We start from the raw sequence: 22,220 nt of genomic DNA, 5'->3' as shown, positions 1-22,220 counted from the left end.
TCATGTACGTCCAGTTTCGTGAAGTTCGGACCAAATTTGTGACCTGTGCAAATTTAGTTTCGCTTTCTGTTCAATCCAATATGGCGGACAAACGACATGGACTCGACATGGGTTGTAATGCATAGATTTAAATAATGGGGGGGGTTATCTCCCCCCCAACCTACGCCCCTGGTTGGGCTGATGCTTTTAATTTATGGCAAGAAACCTTGAACAAGGCGGAAATTCAAAAACTGTCCCAATCACCCTTGGGTTGTACCAGAGCCCGTCTACGGAGAGCCTTGGCACTCCGTATTCAGCCCCATTGTATTGATTTTGGTTGCAGTTCCATTAGAATTCCACTGGGGGTGATCGCGAGCGAGTGCAGACTGAATGGGAGTCAATGGGGCTATACGGCTAAATGTGTCTCTTTCACCCGATTGCCGTTGAGAAATCTCAGATTTTATTGTAGGCTTTGCAAGTTCAACATAGGTTATAGGTCGAAAGTTGAATGAACGAGTACTTATTTCTTTTCGATTTCTTACAGGTTGAGTTGTTGTTGCCCATAACACGCTAGCATTCTGCTAATGACGTCAGCATTCTGACGTCATTGACATTTTAAAAGACTTTTTAAACCAAATAAGTGGCTCTAAAAAATCTAACACCCAGCAATGTCTTATTTCTTTGCATCTCCTTTCGAATACAACATTCAAATTACTAGACAAAAAATTATATCCTGAGAAAAAGTGGATTTTGAGGGTTTTTCGCCATAGACCTCCATTCATTCTGCACTCGCTCGCGAGCGCCCCCGCATGGACAGAGACGTGTTACTGCAACCAATCCAGAACCCGGAAGTAAGCAGAGAGTGCCAATTCTCTTCCTATTAGACATTCTCTGGTTGTACTTATATTTAATGTGTTTTTGGATTGTTCTGCTGACGAAACACTGTAAAAAAAAAAAATCTTTCCAAGAAATATCAGTTGACAAAAACTCTTGATAATTAGTGACCTACAGCTTTTTACAGCGGATGCCTTTGAAAACACGGCTAGCCTCACTTTCATACCGGTCATGGCGCTGCTCTGAATAAGGTCTATAACTAGCAATATGGGGTTTATGCTTTATTTCCACCACAGTTGAATGGTGGAAGTCATAATAATGAGAAACTTAATTCTGAAATAACTTTGTTTCAAATTAACATTTCATAATAATAAGAGCCTATAAATCTTTAACTACACAACTATTATTATTTTATCAAGCAAATTTATTAAGTACCATTCTTGTGGCTCATAGATGTGAGTAGGTCATATTTGTGATTATTTTTGTGGAATTTTATTGAAAAATCAGAAGCCAAGAACAAGAAGCTATCAATTTGACAAATTTCAGTAAATGAAGTACAGCACAAATGCCAAAGCCTGGTTAAATTCACATATTCATGGCATGGGGCAGATCGTCAGACACGTCTTAGGAACACACAATATTAGGCCTAAATTAATAAAACATGACAGTAATAAATGCATTTGATCACTGTATAGTTATTTAAAATCTGCTATTGTAAAAACAAACATGTTCTGATATGCATATATGAACAGGATATATTTGGAGGCAGCACAGAAACATTTTGTCTTGGATTTTTTCATAAACTGTAGGTTCATGACAAGCTAGCTGATTGAGACGCATGCCTGAAAACAGATCAAAGAAACAATGTGAACAATTAAAAAGTAATTATTAATATTGACTATGAATATAGAAATATGTCATGTTTTTTTAAACCGGTATGACTTTTGCCTTTGATAATGTACAATAAAACTTTTCAGTACAATAAAAGCAGATGGTGACAAGTCGCTGTTCAAGCCCCTGTTGGATTACATTTTTATTAAAAGTTTAATTTAGTTTTTCCACTGCAATAGTATATAAACTGATAAAGTTTAGTAGACTGATTTCAGATGATTATTGAGTCTCCAGCAAAGAGTCTCCTTTCAGATCACTTGATTCTCACCTTTCGGAGCCCAGACGTTGAGTCGTTAGGTTGATTGACTTTCACCTATTGTCTTTAATGGCTCTGGGATGGCTTTTGGAATTGGAGTTCCTGGCCAGTATCAGCATGTGAATAGTTATGCTGATTCAATTGCACTCAGAGTAGGGTGTGTTCCCACTTCATTTGCATGCTTTATTCAGAGTTTCCCGCCTCTATGTAATCCCTCCCCCTTGGAATGTATATAACTACAATGCAAACTGTATATACTTTAGACTGATTTGGGAAGAACTGCAGCCGCGTCAACGCAAAGTCCTCAATAAAGAATAACTTTGTTTGAACGTGATCCCCAACGTCTCCTGGTCTCTTGCTTCGACGAAGAAAAAGGTTTTCAACAATTTGGTGCCGTGACCCGGATAGAGTTCCAGCTTCTTCACCTGAATCCAGATTGAAACAGCAAGCTCAACAAAAGATCTGCTTTCCAGACTGCATCTTTTGGAATCCAGAGCGAAACTTCCAGCTGAACAAAGATTTCCAGACTGAATCTTCCTTTACAACCAAGGGTTGGTGAGTGCTACTCTATTCAAAAGAACCTTTAAAGACCAGTACAAGTTTGATATCCTCTGCGCCGTTCAGAGAAGTAGTTAACAAACAGCTGTAGAGTTTGGTTAACTAAAGTTATCCTCTAAAGTTTGCTTTTAGAGATGAAATTTACCCTCTGTTGTTGGCAGGGAAGATTAACAGTTACATGTTAATATTGTGTGTATCCTCTTGCTAAGAGAAGACCTATCCTCTGTAAGCTAGAGAAGAGTTAGCGTCATGTGGTAATAAGATTGTACCCTCTGTTTTGTAAGACAGTAGAGAAGTTTTAGTGTTTTGTGATTGTTAAGTAACAAAGTAAGTCACAAAATGGTTAGAAGGAATGCTAGGCTGATACCTACAACAGAGAAAGGTGGATTAGCTAGCCCGTTATGGACAGACAATGAGTTTAAGTCTTTGTTAAGAGAGCACATGGACTCCATCGTGACTGAGCCAGTCAGATTGAATTTAACAAAGAAATTTGGCATTGATCCAGAAAAAGTGTGGTCAATTGAAGATTGTAAGAAGGTACTAGGAGAAAGTATTCGCAAGAAAAATGTCAAAGGCATTATCTTCTGTCACAGAGAATTTAGCTTATCCATTGTACAAGAACAAGCTCGTTGTATTGATAAGTTGAAAGATCAGATCAAACAATTGCAGACTCAGGTGTCCTGTCTCAAGACAAACGTGGGCCATAACAAAGCCTCAACCAAATGTGATTTAGAAGACCAACAGTCAGATGAAAGCTATCCTGATTTACAGTCTTTTGATAGTATAGAGGACAAGGTCAATGCAGATGTAAATGCAGATGTAAATGCAGATGTAAATGCAGTTGAAGTGTGCGTAGCTAGACAAAAGCCTCAGGGAAAAGGTATTGATACAGTTCCATTTGCAAACCCCATATTGCAGCCACAAGCAGTCAAAACATCTTTAGTTCCTAAAGAGATTGAGAGAATTGCTGAAAGTTTGCCATCAGTGCAAAGAAATTTTTCTGAGTTTAGAAGAGCATTGATCAGCAAAATGCGGCTCTATGATATGACTCTAGCTGAAGTCACCCAGCTAATATCACAGATCTTGACTGAGTCAGAATTCAATGATTTTGAAAGTGCTGTAAATAATTCTGAACTGCAACAAGCCAGTAAAGATGAATTGAGAGAGGAAGTTCTGAAAGTGTTAAAGGACATTGTTGGACCGAAAGTGGACTGGTCGAAAATTACCAATTGTGTACAAGAGAAAGAAGAGACTGTTTGTGAGTACACAGAACGATTCTGTCAGATCGCTGCCGTTTACAGCGGAATTGCCGACACTCCAGAAAAGGTGTTAGGTCATAATGGTCCTTTGGTTCGCACATGGTTTCATTGTCTTTTGCCAGAACACAGAAAGGCGTTGCCTTACTTAAACATCACATGGTGTACGAGAACTCTGCAAGACAACTTGGACAGTTTAGCTATTTGGGAAAGAGATTCTGATGTCAAAGAGAGAGTAAGAATTGCTGCAGTTTCTGTTATGGTCAACTCAGAGAAGCCAAAGAAACGCAAAAGTCCTAGAGATGCCAGCTGTTCTTACTGTGGCAAGCATGGACATTTTGGAAAAGAATGTAGAAACAACAAAAATAACTTAAGACATGTAAATAAGGTTACTCAGCTTCTGCTTAGCCTGCTTGATATTCTGAAGCAGCCCCTCCCCTCCTCGTTAAACTCGTGGGGCAACTTGATACAGTGTTAACCATTTAGGCTGTGAGTGCTTAATTTCCCCAGTAACTCACAACAAAGATGAAAGACTTATTTTTGTTTAATAGAACAAAAGGAAAGTGACTGTCACAGCCTTTGTTTGGGGGACATTCAGTATACTCACAGCCTTAAATGTTATACTGCAGAACATTACCATCAGACACCATCCTCTGTTAATGATGTTTATTAAGACTGATGTTTCACTGGAGAATGGAAATGTGCCAATTTTCTCACACACTGTACAGTGTGTACACAACACAGGGACAGGTAGGACACGGACAAGTGGGGTGCCCTGGGAGGAACTGACGCAACAGGCTTCGGGGGTGAACCCAGGGTGAAGACACTACCTCATAGGCCTTTCCCGATTTAGTCCATCCTTACCTCACTGGTCCATAGGTGTCAAATCAATTAAGAAATAGGGAAAGAATGAAACGACAACAGTAGACTCTGAAAACGATAGAACCATAGTGTTTAAACTGCTACAACCGTAGTGTTTGAAGAAATACTGCTCTCTGTTTTTCTGTTTTTCTTTCTTACAGAGTGCAGATAAAACTTGATGGCTGTCCCGAGATCTATATGCAAAGACCTCCTCACCTGCATATGAAGCCACAACCTCAAGAAGACAACCAGACCTACTGCTGAACGAACTATCACCAAAGAAAATGAAAAATACACAACGCAGAAAATTCACAGACCCTAGTTGCATGTTATGTTTCTGTGTCAGCATGCAATTACAGATGAACAACACAGAGCAAGTTACACGTGCCTGTAATTTACACAAGTTACAAGAATTAACTTTTAAGTGTATAAATTTGTATTTTTGTGAGAGTTATTAGAACTCTCAAAGGGGGAAGTGTTGGATTACATTTTTATTAAAAGTTTAATTTAGTTTTTCCACTGCAATAGTATATAAACTGATAAAGTTTAGTAGACTGATTTCAGATGATTATTGAGTCTCCAGCAAAGAGTCTCCTTTCAGATCACTTGATTCTCACCTTTCGGAGCCCAGACGTTGAGTCGTTAGGTTGATTGACTTTCACCTATTGTCTTTAATGGCTCTGGGATGGCTTTTGGAATTGGAGTTCCTGGCCAGTATCAGCATGTGAATAGTTATGCTGATTCAATTGCACTCAGAGTAGGGTGTGTTCCCACTTCATTTGCATGCTTTATTCAGAGTTTCCCGCCTCTATGTAATCCCTCCCCCTTGGAATGTATATAACTACAATGCAAACTGTATATACTTTAGACTGATTTGGGAAGAACTGCAGCCGCGTCAACGCAAAGTCCTCAATAAAGAATAACTTTGTTTGAACGTGATCCCCAACGTCTCCTGGTCTCTTGCTTCGACGAAGAAAAAGGTTTTCAACACCCCCAAAAGAGCAACAACAACAATATTGCCAAAAAAGCCATTCACTCTATTCAAAGTCTTCTAAGGCCAAAAAAAGAACAGACCACTTTTTGTTAGGAACAGGTCACTCACTAAAATCCTTGCCTGTTCAAATCTGTTTCAGTAATGATCCACACCAAAGCAAGAGGAGAATAATTCTTATTTATCAGTTTTATTTAGTCTAGATCTGTGGCATTGGTAGAGTACCACTCAAATTGTATCCAATGCACCTTGTAGGCCTACTGTAAGCCAATCATAAAAGACCCAGCTGTTTCATAACAGTAAGTTACCATTGACAGATACCTTATAAATAGAGCTTATATGAGTAAATGGTTCCTTCCTACCCACTGCATTCCCTACTTTGACTACATTTATTAGCTCACATGAATATGTCATAGCAAACAGCTTCAAGATTAGCTCTAAGATAAACAGACCAACAGAAAGGAGTTTATTCAATGTTGAATGTGCGGAAGATTGAACAGGATATGACAGCAAGAATGGAAGGAATGAAGGGGTCAATCAGCTCGCTAGTTCTATAGTCAGGACACTTAGCAGGGGGTTGGCCATTTTAAGGGTTTTCTCAATCACTAAATCCTTCCAGTGCACTGAAACATTCACTCCCTAAAAATACCCACAATACACAGTGAAAACCAGATAGCATCAATGCTCACTATGTTCCCTTATCGCAAGTTCTTAAAGGAGAACTCCGGTCACTTTTAACATTGAGCTCATTTTTTTGTACATTTGGAGTGCTGTCAGTACAGAGAACAACGACTAAAATCGGTGTTGCCTACACCGAGTTATCCTCTTTTTTAAATTTGCACCCTGTTGACTTCAATGGGGCAAGTTTTAAACCTGCTTTTAGGCTCTTAACATCCTTGATGTGTCATTACAAGTGCACAGGTCATGTGAGTGATTCCTTCGGAGTGAACGCGAGTGAATCTGACTGCAGTAGATGTGAAAGATATTAATAAAAATGATGTTTATTCAGCCAGCGCACATACCTGTATTTACATTCTGTTTTCGGTCGAAGTCCACAGTAATCGATTGTCGAGTTCACGCTCATAGGTTTAGTACCTATGATCACGCGCGTGAACTCGACAATCGACTTTATCAAGTTTATGTGGCTCCACCCTCAAGAGTGTTAAAATAAGAGTTTTAAGTTTTAATGCTCTTGAGTTTACTCGTTTATGCCCAATTTCACACTCATATGTTACAGTGAATCCATCTGGGAAACTTTGAGCCGAGAGTTAAGATTCTGACACAATGACGTACCTCCTTGATGGAAAAGAAGGCTGTGTTCACTGTGCTGTGGAGGTAAACACAAAACATGCTTATCATCTGAATCAGTATTCCTGTAACATGGCAACTAGTTAATTGTGCAATAAAGCTAATTAATTGAGCAACTCTGTCATTCAGATCAATGGCAAAAAGTACACTATTTGTTATGTAGGTAGGGCTGAAATGATTAGTCGACATTGTCGACAAAATATCTTGTTGTCTAGTAGTTGTTTGATCCCACGTGACCTAATGTAAGGGCCTGCAATATCGCGATTTGACCGCTACGGCGCTGTAGCGCTAGAGTGTAATGCAGCCGTTACAAATGTAGAAACGAATCCGATTCCGAACTAGCAGTGTGTGAAAGTTTCACAAAACTTCAAACCAAGAATGCTGTCGTGTGCAATACATGCTAGGTGGAACTTGCTTTTCACGGGAGCACAACATGCATGTAAAAGCACAAGAGGAGCCGGTGTGAGGTGAATGTTCCAGCTGGAGCTAAATAACTAGCAGTAAATCTCTTTTTTAGAGAATGCAATACTACTAATAATAGCAATAATATGAACAATAATAATATAATTACAGTAATGTGATGATTTATTTTTGCATAGAATAAAGCTTGATCGAGCTTAGGAGTCAGGGCTGTTTTTATTATTGTAACACTATTAGGTATTACAGTCTTATCACTTGCCTGTATTTTGTTCCATATTCATGAAGACTTACAAAAGGAGATGTTATGAAGAATATCATGCCAGTTACTTTTTCATACTGTAAATTAAAAGGTGAATGAGAATGTCTCTGTCAGCTCAATTGTCATGTCGATTTTATAATATCATATAATAACTTAACTCATGTCAACTTATAATAATTGTTTGCAGATTAAGTTTTTCTGTAATGCAGCTGATTAATTTTTGTTTTGTTTTTTCTATTGAAAGAGAACCGAATATTTAAACAATGCTTGGAGAGCATTTGTGTGTGATTTGAGTTGGACAGAAATCTGAAAACTTAAAGAGAATGACCTGTTTAGTAGGCTCATAGTTCATTAAAACAACCATTTCAAAAGCTGAAGTGATTTTCTTTTTTTATATTATAGTTAGAATATCATGTATAACTCGGTGTTTTAACTAATTGAAAAAGCTGAATAATCGTTCCAAACTTACTGATTAGTCAGCAAAATAATCGACGATTAGTCAATTAATCGTTCTAATAATCGTTAGATTAATTGATTATCAAAATAATCGTTTGTTGCAGCCCTATATGTAGGGTATAGGTCTATAGGCTACATGCTACAATTTTTCTTAGTCTTTGTCCGGTGTTAAATGTGTACATTACATTTACATCCGATCACAAAAGCATCCTAAAATTAAAATAGAGGTCTTATGGTTCATATTCCAAATCTTTTGAAACCATCCTAAAGCACTATGTGATGAATGAAATTTAAAAAGCATAATTCATTGAAAACATTCTTCTCTATAAAAGTGTCCAGCACAAAAATCTACCACAGCTGACAAACACAAACATTTAAAACGGGTCACAATCTAATATCAAAGATGCGAAATATGAATTTATAGGAATACTAAAATGATCACATATTAATAGGAATCAGCTCTTTATTGGATAGTATAGTAAAATAAAAACTGAACTTAAAAAGACACTTACTTGAACTGGATGCTGTATCTGAGTGATCTGTGGCATAAAAAGAACAAAGTCAGGTTACAGTGTGTGAGAGAGAGAATGTAAGAGAATTCAAATACAAATAGATCGATAACTTAGATGACTTAGTAGATAAAAAAAAAAAAAAGATAAAAAAAAAAGAACATGCAGTATTAGTGTAAATGAGTGTTCCCCAAACAGTCCCATTATAAAAGAGATAACAACATTTAGATCTGGTTAGAGAGAGAGAAACAAGAAACTTTCTGCAGTAGAACTGACATTTAATCATGTAAAATGCTAAACTAATTGCCAGTATAAGAAAAAAAAGCCAGAAAGATATCAGTACAAGTGCCAATATCATAAAATGCTACACATTGTTATTTACTCTTAAATTGGAGTTAATAGATGTTAATGTAGAGTTAATGTTAAACTGGCAATGATACAGAGAGTTGTAATGATACCTTAAAGGGGACCTATTATGCAAAATTCACTTTTGCATGCTGTTTGGACATAAATGTGTGTTTATGTCCAAACTATCCAATAGTGATAAAAATCTACTCATTCCTTTTTTATTAATCCCCATAAATCATAAGCAGTGTCTCCCAACGACCTGTTTTCAGAATGCAGCTTTAGTGACGTCACTAAAGCCACAGGCCCCGCCCACGAGTGTTGACAGACACTGCCGTTTTAACATAGACCCGCCCTGATCGAGTTCACAGCGAGTTGTACACATCCGCCATTGCTGCACTGACGAGAATGTCTCCCAAGTGTTGTAGGTGTTGTGTGGCTGGATGTATTAATCCACATAGCTCTCTCTATTTACTCCCGAAATATGAGGCAGCCGCTGAAGACGAGGTGGAATTATTTTGTTTTCAAAGAAAATGCTCCCTCAACTCTACCCAAATTCGTTTATGTACTTGCGCACTTCTTATACTGTGTTTACTCAGCTCTTACGGTGATTTTCTGGAGTAAAACTGACGCTTCATCTTTTGTGTGATGTACAATAAACTTTATTAAACTCATCAGTATATTTTTGATCATCATTCGGACCTGGTCCGAAACAGCAGACTTGTAGGCTATTAATAGTGGATGCATACAAGCAGATGACAAATACGTTATAACTGTAATTAAACTAAACTATACCTGTTCCATCTCCATACAGCACTCTGACTCTGTAGGCATTATTGTCCGACTCCGGGTCGAAATGAACACCGTTACTGAGAGTTTCTGATATTATCATCATTCCGTGAGATGAAATTGTCCTGAGACTAAGCGCGAGCTCATGAAGCTCCGCCCCCTGTGCCGTGCAGCAGCAGCAGCTTATTTGCATTTAAAGGGCACACACTAAAAGTGCGTTTTTCTGAGCACCAAAAAGTGACAATTTAAACATGCTGTAAAAAATGATCTGTTGGGTATTTGAGCTAATACTTCACATACACACTCTGGGGACATCAGAGACTTATTTTAGACATCTTGTGAAAAGAGGCAAGTCCCCTTTAAGATGATTCCGGCTCATTTAGAATTTTAGTAGAGGTGGGGGGCAATCGTTTCAATGATGAAATAATTCGCTCACTAATAACCTCACCCAAAATGATCTTAGGCAACCGTGAGCCGGATGTTTTTCATTTTCATACAACACGCCCAATCCATCTCAATGTAAGGGCTTTCCATGCAACCTTTTCTTTACAGCTGGTCCTCACTCTCAGCAAACATATGACAACACTTTTTCTTCCTCTTTTACGTGATATAATGAAATATATTTAAGATCTTAATGCGTTTATAAGGCCACAAAGAGTATGTGATTTTTGCGCACATATGGTGTCTGTTATTCCTACATTTTTTCATAATTTTCAAAAATGTGAATGTTTTTGGAATGTTATTGGTGTATCATGATTTGGTGAAAACATTTGGACTCTGATTTTTTTTGCACCTGTGCATATGCATGGTAATTGAAAGACCAAATGTGTTGCGAAAAGCGCAATACAGATTCATTGAATTGAATTATACCTACTACACTTGGCAGAGCAGACATATATTAGTATGTCTATGAATTCAGGATACGTACAGCTGTACTTTAATTCCCCCAAAGATTTAATAATAATAATAATGATAATAATAATAATAATAATAATTAGAGGTGTAGGGAATTTTGTAATCACATCACTGAATCAAAATTTAATAAAATTGTGAGCTTACTAAAAATTCAGTCCAAAATTAAGCCACTCTTTTTTCATAATTGGTGACACCACTACAGAAAGTTTCTTAGCTCTCTCTTTCTGGATTTGTATGTTGTTAACATCGGTGATTGGTCATTAACGTTAACACAGGGCCATTTAGAGAACATAAATGTGTATCTAAGAATGTCATAATGGAGTATAGATTTAAAGAGTGCAATACCATCATTGTTAGGTCGAGCCTTGGAAGTTACTATCGTGGAGGTTACTATCGTGGAAGTTACTATCGTGGAGGTTGTGGTTGTTGTACTTGGGGCTGAGAGTCAAACATGTAACATACACATTGGGTTAGGGAACTAGAAATAGGAGTTCAAGAAGTCTAGATAATATCAGAAATACAAATCACACTCTTATATGCTTAAAATGAGAGAGAGAAGAAACTTTCTAAAGTTTTCTTCAGAGATCATGAAAGTTCATGGCGATGTAAATATAAAATATAAAAAGGCATGAAATTAATATTGTCATATTAATCAATATATAATCTAGTCAGTATATGTCAGAAATGTGTCAATATATGTAAACATAATTACTTATCCTGAAAGTAATGGTAAAAAGAAAAAAGTAAAGTTTTTTTCAGAAAAAAGAAAAAAGTAAAAAAAAACTTTTCATTTTCATCTCTTGACTGGCAACATACCCAAACATTTTGGCAGATCAGGTTTAAAAGTCCCATCCTCAGAACAACGAAGTGTTGAACTTCCAATAAGACTAAACCCACTGTTACATTTGTAGGACACGGCCTGTAAATAATCATAACTGTCCAAAGGCTCCTCTTCAAGCTGTCCATTTACTATGGCTGGAGGTGCCTTACATTTCACCACTAAAGAGAGAGAAAAAAAAAAGTTGGATCTTCAATGTCATATTTCAGTCAAATTTAAGAAACGAAAACCTTCACCTTTACAGAAAAGATCTCTGCCATCTTGTCAGTATATGTAAGAAATGTGTCAATATGTATACTTAAGTACTTATCGTCATGTTTGATTTTAGGTCAGTCAGATTCGAGGATCGGAACTAACTGTTATACATATTAAAAACAACCTAACGAGCTTATTGTCAGGTTTATGTTCTGTTATGTGGACCCATATTTTGTCAATCTCTTCTGTCTACTTCACTTCCTGTTTCAACGCTGTTTAGTTTCGGTTACTGAAAATGTCCTCGTTTTTGTGCATGCTGACCACATCGTAACACTTATTAATATAGCTTATTAAGATACAACAATTTGTATGGTCCTGTCAAGCAGACAAAAACATGAACATGATGAATAGGACATGTGGCTTTGCATGGTTAAACGATGTACAGCTATTATCACTTAGGGTGTACTCACTTTTGTTGCCAGCTATTTTGACAATAATGGCTGTATGTTGAGTTATTTTTAGAGGACAGTAAATATATACATTTCTATACAAGCAGGAAGCAGCACATTGACTACTCTAAAATCTATCCAAGTTTAATTTCTATAGTATTGTCCCTTGAGAAGATATACTAAAATGTTTGCTGAAATGTGAGGGGTGTACTCACTTTTGTGAGATACTATATATATATATATAAATAATTTAACATGACCCATTAACTCTACTATTACTAAAAGAAAATAAGAAAAAGCGGATCACAAAAGCATCCTAAAATTAAAATAGAGGTCTTATGGTTCATATTCCAAATCTTTTGAAACCATCCTAAAGCACTATGTGATGAATGAAATTTAAAAAGCATAATTCATTGAAAACATTCTGCTCTATAAAAGTGTCCAGCAAGCTTACTTTCATGGCTGTCAATGTTGTGTTAGATATTCACAATAACAGACCAGGACTCCACGTGATGCTCAGTATAACTCTTTACTCCAGAACTCACATCATAACAGTGTCCCCACTTATATATCCCGGTACTACAACAGTTCCTTTAACTATAGTTCCCATTACAGAACACCTCACCCTTTTAAGAAAGGAAAGACAATTTTCCAATTGTAACATATTAGATATCTCTTTACAGAACCTTTAAGCCTTCAGTTACAAGTTACATGTTCTTATGAACAAACAGTGAACATTTTACTCTCTCTTCTTTTTCTTCTTTTCTTTTCACAAGTTCAAACGCTCAGGAGCCCGTGATACTCGGCCAGAACTGGTCACGTAAGGTGGTCTACCCAACTCTGTGTCCCTGGACACATTCCCTCCCTTAGTAGTGTGCATAGAAATGTCAATATCACTATGTTCAAGGGCTGTGTCAGTCTTTTCCACGGGTTCCTGAAGACACGGCGAAAGAACTGGCCGCATATGAGTGCGGTTTCTCCTGATCAGACCTCCCTCAGTGTGCACTAAGTAAGACCTCGGCGTTTCTGCCTGGCGTATGACAGTCCCTTGTGATTTCTCTTTCTGCAGCCACACGCTCTGTCCAGGCTGCAAAGTTGGTAAGGGACGTGTCTTGTAGCGCATATTGTACCTGCGTCGCTGTCTCTCTTTTGCCCACTTGTCAGATTCTCTGAATCTCTTAATGTTTGGCCATCGTGGGGTCAGAAAAGTTGGAAGCTGTGGTATGGTAGTACGCAGTTGTCTCCCCATTAGAAGTTGTGCTGGAGAGTACCCGTTCTCCAGAGGGGTAGAGCGATATATCAGCAAAGCTTTTGTTTTCTCATCTCCCCCTTTCCAGAGTCCTTTTACTGTAGCCACTGCACGCTCTGCCTCCCCGTTTGCTTGCGGGTATCCTGGGCTGCTGGTGATGTGTGTGAACCCGTATTCACTGGCAAAGTTCTTAAAGAGTGCACAGCTGTATTGTGGTCCATTATCAGACATAACAGTCTCTGGAATTCCATGGCGACTAAACACATCCCTTAAAGCGGCAATGGCAGTGCTGGCCGTGGCTACATTGAGGCGTGCTACTTCAATGTAACATGAAAAGTAGTCTACAACCAGAAGGTATGTATTTTTCTCCCAGAAAAATAAGTCTGTGCCCACCCGCTGCCAAGGTCTCTCCGGCACTGAAGTGGTTAACAGAGGCTCTCTATGCTCAGCCCTGTGCTGTGAGCATGTGCTGCAGTTTTCCTTGAGCTGATTGATGTGCACAGACAGTCCCGGCCACCAGATGGCCTGGCGAGCTCTAGCTCGACACTTGACTATACCCTGGTGACCCTCGTGTATACTGTGGAGGATTTCTTGCCTCATGCTGCGAGGAATCACAATTCTTTGTCCCCGTAAGAGCAGCTCTCCAGCTACGGTAAGATTTTCTCTTTCAGGCCAGTATGGTCCCAGCTCTGGTGGAAGACCATATTTCTCCGGCCACCCAGTCTCACAGTATTGGATAAGTTTAGCGCAGATGGGATCGTCTTTCTGGTTCTTGATTATCGTCCTCAACCTCGTCTCTGTGGCTGGGAGGGTTTGTATTACAGAATCCACAAACACCTTAACATCACTCTCATTCTCCTTCTCTACCTCTGTGAATGTGTGTTTCACTGGAGCTCTTGATAATGTGTCAGCGGTTATCAATTGCTTTCCTGGCACATGAACTATATCAAAAGTGAACTTCATCAACCTCAAACGGAACCGCAGTATTCGTGGTGGGAGTTCCTCTAGCGCTTTGGAGCTTAGCAGCGAGAGCAATGGTTTGTGATCTGTCTCCAGTCGAAACCTCAGGCCCAGGAGGTAAGATGACAGCCGTTCACATGCCCACGTGGCTGCTAAGGCCTCCTTTTCAATCTGGGCATAATGTTTTTCCGCCTCAGACAGGCTCCGTGAGATGAACACAACCGGTTTCCATGTTCCATCTGCCTGCTTTTGATTCAGTACGCCCCCCAACCCAAAGGAAGAGGCGTCAGCAGAAACACATGTCTCAAATTTTGGGGAGTATGATGCCAACACGTGCTGAGAACTCAGTTCTGACTTTAATTTTCCAAAAGCCTCTCGTTGTATTGATCCCCAGCACCATTCATTTTTCTCACTGAGAAGATCTTTGAGTGGGCGGGTGTAAGATGCAAGATGGGGTAAAAACTTACCCAGATAATTAGCCATTCCCATCACTCTCCTTACTCCATCCACTCCCGTTGGTTCCGGCATCTCCAAGATCGCCCTGACTTTGTCTGGATCTGGTGCCACACCATCTGCTCCGATTCTGTGCCCCAGAAACATAATTTTGTCCGTTGCAAACACACATTTCTCGTTAAGCGTCAAGCCTTCATCTCTCAGTCTCTTAAGGACCCGATGCAGTCGCTCATTGTGTTGCTGCATGTCCTCACCATAAACTAATATGTCATCTGCATGACACACAACTCCTTCACAATCTTCCAGCATTTGCGACATACGACGCTGAAAATGCTCTGGGGCCGACGAGATCCCAAATGGTAGACGGTTGAATGCATATCTGCCAAATGGGGTGATAAATGTGGTTAAAAGCGAACTCTCGTTGGACAATGGAATTTGCCAAAAGCCGGACGTAGCATCCAGCTTTGTAAATACTTTGGCCCCAGCAAGCATTGCAAGTGTCTGGTCAACGGCAGGGAGGATGTGACGTTCTCTCCGCACCCATTTATTTAGGTGCGTCAAATCCACACACAGTCGTATCTTCCCTTGGGCCTTGGGCACAACCACCATGCCCGCACACCATGGAGTGGGCTGAGACACTTTCGAAATCACTCCCATATCCGGGGTGGTGTGGCGCAATGGATAAGACACATGCCTTTGGTGTGAGAGACCCGGGTTCGAATCCACTGTGAGACACCAATGTGTCCCTGAGCAAGACACTTAACCCCTAGTTGCTCCAGAGGCGTGCGACCTCTGACATATATAGCAATTGTAAGTCGCTTTGGATAAAAGCGTCAGCTAAATGAATAAATGTAAATGTAAATATCCTCCATGCGTTTTAATTCTGCATGCACTTTATCTCTCATTGGCAGGGGCACCCGGCGTGGAGAAGACAGAGCATATGGGACAGCAGCTGGCTCCAACTCAATTTTGTATGGCTCCTTTAATTTGCCTAAGCCAGAGAACACTGAGGGGTATTCGGCTATAATGTCCTCCTTTCGCTCTTGTACTGTGTGGAGACGCTGTATTAGAGTGAGGGCTTCAATTGCAGGGAGCCCTAATAAGGGCTTGGACAGTCCTACGACTACATAAACATCCTGTTCTGTAGTTTTCTCTTTTATGCTTAATCGCCCTTTAAACCGTCCCTTCACATCCAGCCTTTGATTTCCTGGCCCAAACAGCACTTTTTCCGGCGGGTGTAAAACCCCATATTTCTCCGTGGAGAAACTACTGCTTGGAATTGCTGTAACTGCTGCTCCTGTGTCTAATTTGAAAACCGTGTTTTCTCCATTCAGTACAATCAGTTCATTCCATCCATCAGTTTCTTGTTTATACACCTCACCAAGGAAAGCAAAATCCCCCTCCTCCTTACACTCTGACTGCCCCTCTGTTATGTTATGAACTCCTCCCGCTGACTTACATTTTTTTGCAAAATGTCCCTTGCGGTGACATCTCCTGCAGTCTGCATCTCTAGCTGGGCAGTCTTTCCAGAGGTGATTTTTAATGTTTCCACATCTACCACATCCACGTGAGTTTTCTACTTTCATTTTAGGTGGCTTTTGAGATCTCCTTTCCTTTTTATGTATAGCTTCAACGTGTCCAATCGGCTGCTCTGCTCCGCGCAGTATTGGCTGTTGTTTTTTTCACCGCCGCACTTTGTCTCACCCTCGTTATCGCTTTCTCTAGCGTCAAATCCGCGTCCAACTGCAAGCTTTCTGACAGTTTGGCATCACGTATGCCGACCACGATACGATCCCGTATCAGATCTTCTTTTAGAGCGCCGAAATCACATTGCTCCGCAAGTGAATGAACAGCTGTGATAAACGACTCAACGCTCTCTCCCGGCTCTTGATTTCGCTTGTTGAATCGCGCGCGTTCAAAGATAACATTCCTCTTGCTAACGCAGTGCTTGTTAAAAGCCTCTGTAACGGCAGCATACGATCTCTTCTGAGCATCAGACAATGGTAACACATACAGTATATCTTCGGCATCATCTCCCGCCGCATACATGAAAGTGTTCACCTGATATTCCTCTGTCTGTTTATCCAAACCGGATGCGATTCTGTAGCGCTCGAAACGCTTCATCCATCGTGGCCATTCGCTTGTATTAGTAAAGTCGAACTTGCCGGGCATTGCTAGCTGTGAGGCTAACATCGGTGGGGCTGGCGCTTCTCCATCCATTTTCCCCTTATGTCACCGGTATTTCTCCCTTTTTAGGTTCAGTTCGCTTCTGACACCATGTTGTGTTACATATTCACAATAACAGACCAGGGGCCCGTTCTTCGTACGTTGCTTAAAACATCCGAGATCAAATGAGACATCCAAGATGATATCATTGTGCTAATCATGATCTGGCTAACTCGGTTCTTCGAACACACTTGCCGGATATGATTAGTATAGCTGGATTGAGTCATCTGAGATAATTGCGCGTTCATGCGCTGGTTAAAAGGGGATATGTATCGATAGTAGAAACATTGATCAGCAACGCTGCTATTGGCTGCTCAGCGTGGGCGTGGCCAAAGAGTGCGCACAGTTTTTCTCCTTAGCAGAGCAAGAACTAATAGTCAAAGTTTATTCGGAATTTTAATGTTTAATTAAAACGCCAGGGAACACCTCAAAGTCTGCAAAAGCAAGGAGAGAGGGCTGGCAAAAAGTAGCAGACAATTTAAATCCGTTAGAAGTGGCCATGTTAGATGTTTTTATCACTTATTAGCCTAAATTTTTGTATTTTAATAATTGCATAATTACTTTGTTCATTGTAATGTCAGAGTCACCACACTAGAACATGGGAACAAATAAAAGTGAAGTACAAAAATATTCTACATAATGGTAACTTTTTGTTATATAGTCTCTTTTATAAAAGGCACTGTTAAATAAATGGTTGTCTGATTATAAAAGCAACCAAGAAAAAGGCTGAGAAAAGAAAAGATCTTAGTAGCCTACACTGTAAAATAATTTTTGCTGCATTAAATTAAGGCATAAGTCATTTCAACTGTTAAATCTTGAGTAATGATGAATTGCTTTGACTTGTGAAAGTGAAAACTGATAAACTCATGTTAATGTAAAAATATTAACACTTGTATCTGTTCCCAAGAAAGTGGTGGCTGAAAAAATATGTGCAGTAAGTGGACATTTTCTAACTTCCAAAATAAATAAAGTATAAGACTTTGTAATGTCCATATGTTTCCATTGCACTGGACAGTGAATAAACCCTCTCAGATAACTGTCGGAGGAACTAGCCTACCTGCAAGTGCATAAAGAACTTTACTTCATTTATACTTGTATGCTTTATGGCTGCAATATAAGTTGCAGGATTCCACATCTACAGAAAGGCCTACAGAAGAGTCTGCACACACAGAGGAGACATAGGCCTACAGGTGGGCAGTGTAGAGCCAACTTTTCCTTTTTATTTGTTGCATGAGGCATGTGTCTAATATCTCTTGTTGCAGGCACTTGACCACTGGCTTTTCTTTACAAAGAACAACTGAAATAAAACTCAAGGAACTAAGCATATTTGTATTTTATTAAACATTTAATGAAAAGTGTGTTTTTTGGCAATGTTGTGTAATATGGCACATGCAACAATGTCACAGGCCCTGTCAGGTGTGCAACCCTCAAGAGTTTTCAGACACTGACATCTTCCCTTTAGTTAGCCAAAGTTCATTTCATTGTGTGCCCTTGTCCTGGCTAGAGCTGCATTGTAACTGGTTTGGGTCAGGGAATGGGGTCATAAAACACCTGTCTGCAGGCAGGAATATGTCATAATCACCTATGAAAAAATGCAGTTCTGTTAGGATCAGCATAAGTGTATGTAATACAGTGATCTTGATATTTAATTGTGGAACTTTCCTTACCACTTTCAAATAATGTGCATAATGTGAATCTCTGAAAATGCTTAAGTCATGCACAGATCCTGGCCATTTTGCTTTCACATTTGTGATATGGAAGATTTTAGTCAACTGCCTTTTTTTTTTATATAATAGGCCTATTACTAATCTGGAATATTAAGAATCACAATAGTAACTGGGCTGCACATTTACATTGTGAACCCTCTTTCTGTTCACATAATCCCCTTCATTGAGGCCTTGATGGCAGTCTATAGCCTATAGTCTACCAATCACGTTAGTGAAGCCTGAGTGACATATAGTGTAATCGGCATGGTCATGATTGCATGATCTTCATAAAAAATTATGATAGCCTAAAAAAAAGAAAAAAGGCTTTAAAAAAATGCTTTACAACATTGGGTCTTAAGTGGCTTGGAAATGCCAAAAAAAACACAACCTAAAACTGTTTTTTAAACCTAAAAGCGCCAGGTAAACTCCGAATGACACGACAGACAGCACTTTCCATCAAGTTCTCCGCATCTCCAATAGTGTAAAGGAAAGAGCCATTCGCAAATAATCTTAGGGCATTGCAAACAGTTTGTGCTGTAGCCTAGTTAAAGCGCGACTCCGAAGTCGAAAATAAATGTGCGTTTCCAACAAATTAATAATGTAAACGACAATCTCACGAGTCACGAGAAAAAATATATATCTCAGAAAGTGCACTATCGCGCTGCGCTGGACTTCCCGTATCAGCTCCGCTTATAAAGCCGCAGTCTAATCCTGATAACATGAAATAAGCCTGCTCCCGAGCAGGTTTAAGATTGCGCACCTGTTGCTATGACAGCAAGTCCAGGATGAGCGTCGAAGAACCAAACAATCCAAGATCATGCCAAATCCCCAACAATCAAATCCAGCTGAGTTAGCGACGTACGAAGAACGGGCCCCAGGACTCCACGTGATGCTCAGTATAACTCTTTACTCCAGGGCTGTGTCCAAATTCAGGGTCTACATCCTTCGGAGTACTCATTTGAAGGATGTTACGTCACAGCGCCGCGACGAAGGCTGTCCAAATTCGTAGGATCCTTCAAATGCGGCCCACAAATACGTCCTCCTTTTCCCCGAATTGGAAGGATGGGTGTGGTGGATCCTTTCCCGTCCTACCTATCCCATAATTCTTTTCGGCAGAGCGTAATGGCGGACGAAGCGAGCGGTATAGCGGAGTGGGAGAGGAGTATGCTTTTCGATGTAAGTTTTTTAAAAACTGGCTTTTCAAAAAAATAATATTTTTTCAGTGGTTTAATTTTTTTTTTTTAAATTTTTTTTTTTTATAAGGAATGGCCAAAGCTCAGGCTTGTCATGTATTTGGCTTTTCATTCTTGGATAAGAATTGTGAACACCCCCATACTGAGATATAATTTAATTTTCACATTAAATTAAATAAAGTTTTCTTATTGTGGGAAAAGCATATTCTGTCATTGACCCGATTTTAGCAATAACAAAGATAACTGATGGATCCTTTATGGTAATACATATGATATGGTACAACTACAGTGCAATGCAAATAGTAATAAGATAAAGTGAGAGGTAGGCTAATAGTAAATAGTTTAGTCAATAAAATAAACAAACAGTATACAGCAAATAAAATAGTAATGAAAAGTATAATTATATAATATCATAAGTACTAATATAATAATAATAATAATAATAATAATATTGATAATAGCATATAGTTTATGTATAATACTATAATAATAGCAATAGAATATGAAATATCAATTACAGAATATAGACAATAAAAAATAATAAGTTAAATAGTTACTATGAAGAGTAAAATAATTTAACAGCATAACTATAATAGATTGATAATCGCAAGTGGTATATTATTATAATAACAATAATAAATAATGTAAATTTATACATTTTAACATATTATTACATAGGCTATATAAAATAAAATGACGCAACCCTGTCTCTTTTTGTTAAATTTCAGTTTTTAAAAGGTATAAGAAGCTACAAGTCAAGAAATAAAGTAAACGATTCAGTCAAACATACAGCAGGCTACACCGTTAAAGTTAAATAAGCCTAAATATATAAAGTTATGAAACTTCACTTTGCCCTCAGCCACAACAATCTGCCAAGGAACAAATTATAGATTAATGAAACCAAAGATCGCCTGTTAGATAAACACAAGACGAATTATTCTCACTAGACTGACAGCGGCGAACGTCAGAAGCACTATAGCCGAGGCAAGGCTGTTCTCGGCGGGGTACATGAGCGCTGAGCGCCCGGTGATCCCTGGATCTCACAACTCCGAAACCGTCAGATAACATTTTTAAAATGGCGCTCTCTTTATAAATAAACCACAGATTTGAGCTTTAAACAACTACATTGTCGACTGAAAAACTCTTAAAACTACATTTCGTGACACAGTAACAGTAGTATTTTTAAATTTCGCGGCCTTTCTCCTCTGAAAATATGTGAAAGAAGGGTAGGCTGTCCAAATTCACAAACACCGACTTCCGGGCTTTGCGGTCGTCGGAGGACCCCTCCTCCTTCAACCGGGTAGGAAGGATCCTAAGGAGGATGCAGACCCTGAATTTGGACACAGCCCAGAACTCACATCATAACAGTGTCCCCACTTATATATCCCGGTACTACAACAGTTCCTTTAACTATAGTTCCCATTACAGAACAGTCAAGATCTGAAATTTTGTGCACAAGTTCTATGGGTGACCTCTATGGTGGTGTTTTATCACATGTCTCGCCCCCATTTACTTTCAGCTAAACATCTCCCTTTGTGTTTCACAAAAAAAAAAAAAAAAAAGATCTGGAATTGAATGGAATTACTTACCTTTGCAAGTGAGGAGCAGTTTTGTCCAGTTGTTTTCCTCACAGGTAACTGATTTAGACACTGTCGAGTCAACTGGCTCATATCCACGAATGCACTCAAATGTTACTTTGGATCCATATGGGAAACTTTTTTGCATGCTGAATTCCTCTGTTAAGGTGACATCTCGTCCAAAATCAGGTCGGCTACAAGGCCCTGTGGAGATAAACAAGTAATATGAATTACAGTCGTCTGATGCATAACTCCATTAACAGATCCAGTACTATTTTAGTTATCATCACTAATTTCTGTCTTTTTCCCCGCTATCTATTTTAGGTATCATGAGGTACTTATGTAATAATATAGAGCCCTGGGTGGGACTGTTTTCTTAATCCGCTCCCACTTAATTTCTGACCATTACCGCCCGCTCCCGCAACGTGCCTTCCACTCCTACCCACACCCGCAAACATTCTGTTACAGCTTGTAGAAATTATGAAAAACACAAACATTAGGGCTAACCTAAACATTCAGAATAACAGACATTAAACATTGCGTTTAACTAAACTAACCATAAGATAAAGTAATGCTAGTATCACACAAACACATTTGGACAGATTTTTATTATAATAATAAAATTCTATCAAATGTTAAAGGGGACATCGGATGTCACTTTTTACAACATGTAAAAAGTCTCTGATGTCCCCAGAGTGTGTATGTGAAGTTTTAGCACAAAATACCCCACAGATAATTTTTTATAGC

The 22,220-nt window shown here is 39.1% G+C and overlaps 1 protein-coding gene across 21 annotated transcripts in view; it reads right to left on the bottom strand.

Annotated features, from left to right (window-relative positions):
- Window positions 1-22,220, bottom strand: part of LOC311302032 (complement receptor type 1-like) — a 113,572-nt gene that overhangs the window by 27,558 nt on the left and 63,794 nt on the right. The window contains exons 28-33 of one of the 21 annotated variants that reach the window (XM_084427554.1): window positions 21,486-21,677; window positions 11,444-11,626; window positions 10,973-11,065; window positions 8,582-8,608; window positions 6,920-6,953; window positions 1,290-1,459 (exon numbers count right to left, since the gene is read on the bottom strand). The exons of 17 other annotated variants lie outside the window; for them this stretch is intronic. In XM_084427554.1, the coding sequence (XP_084283680.1) occupies window positions 6,946-6,953; window positions 8,582-8,608; window positions 10,973-11,065; window positions 11,444-11,626; window positions 21,486-21,677 (503 nt within the window). In that variant the 3' untranslated portion in view covers window positions 1,290-1,459; window positions 6,920-6,945. Of the gene's footprint in view, window positions 1-1,289; window positions 6,954-8,581; window positions 8,609-10,972; window positions 11,066-11,443; window positions 11,627-21,485; window positions 21,678-22,220 lie in introns of those variants that run through there. 3 more of the 21 variants (XM_084427553.1, XM_084427560.1, XM_084427558.1) reach the window with 3 other exon arrangements.

This window comes from Rutilus rutilus (assembly GCF_951802725.1).
Source record: "Rutilus rutilus genome assembly, chromosome: 13".
Lineage (NCBI taxonomy): Eukaryota > Metazoa > Chordata > Actinopteri > Cypriniformes > Leuciscidae > Rutilus > Rutilus rutilus.
This window is presented reverse-complemented; position numbering and strand designations above follow the sequence as displayed.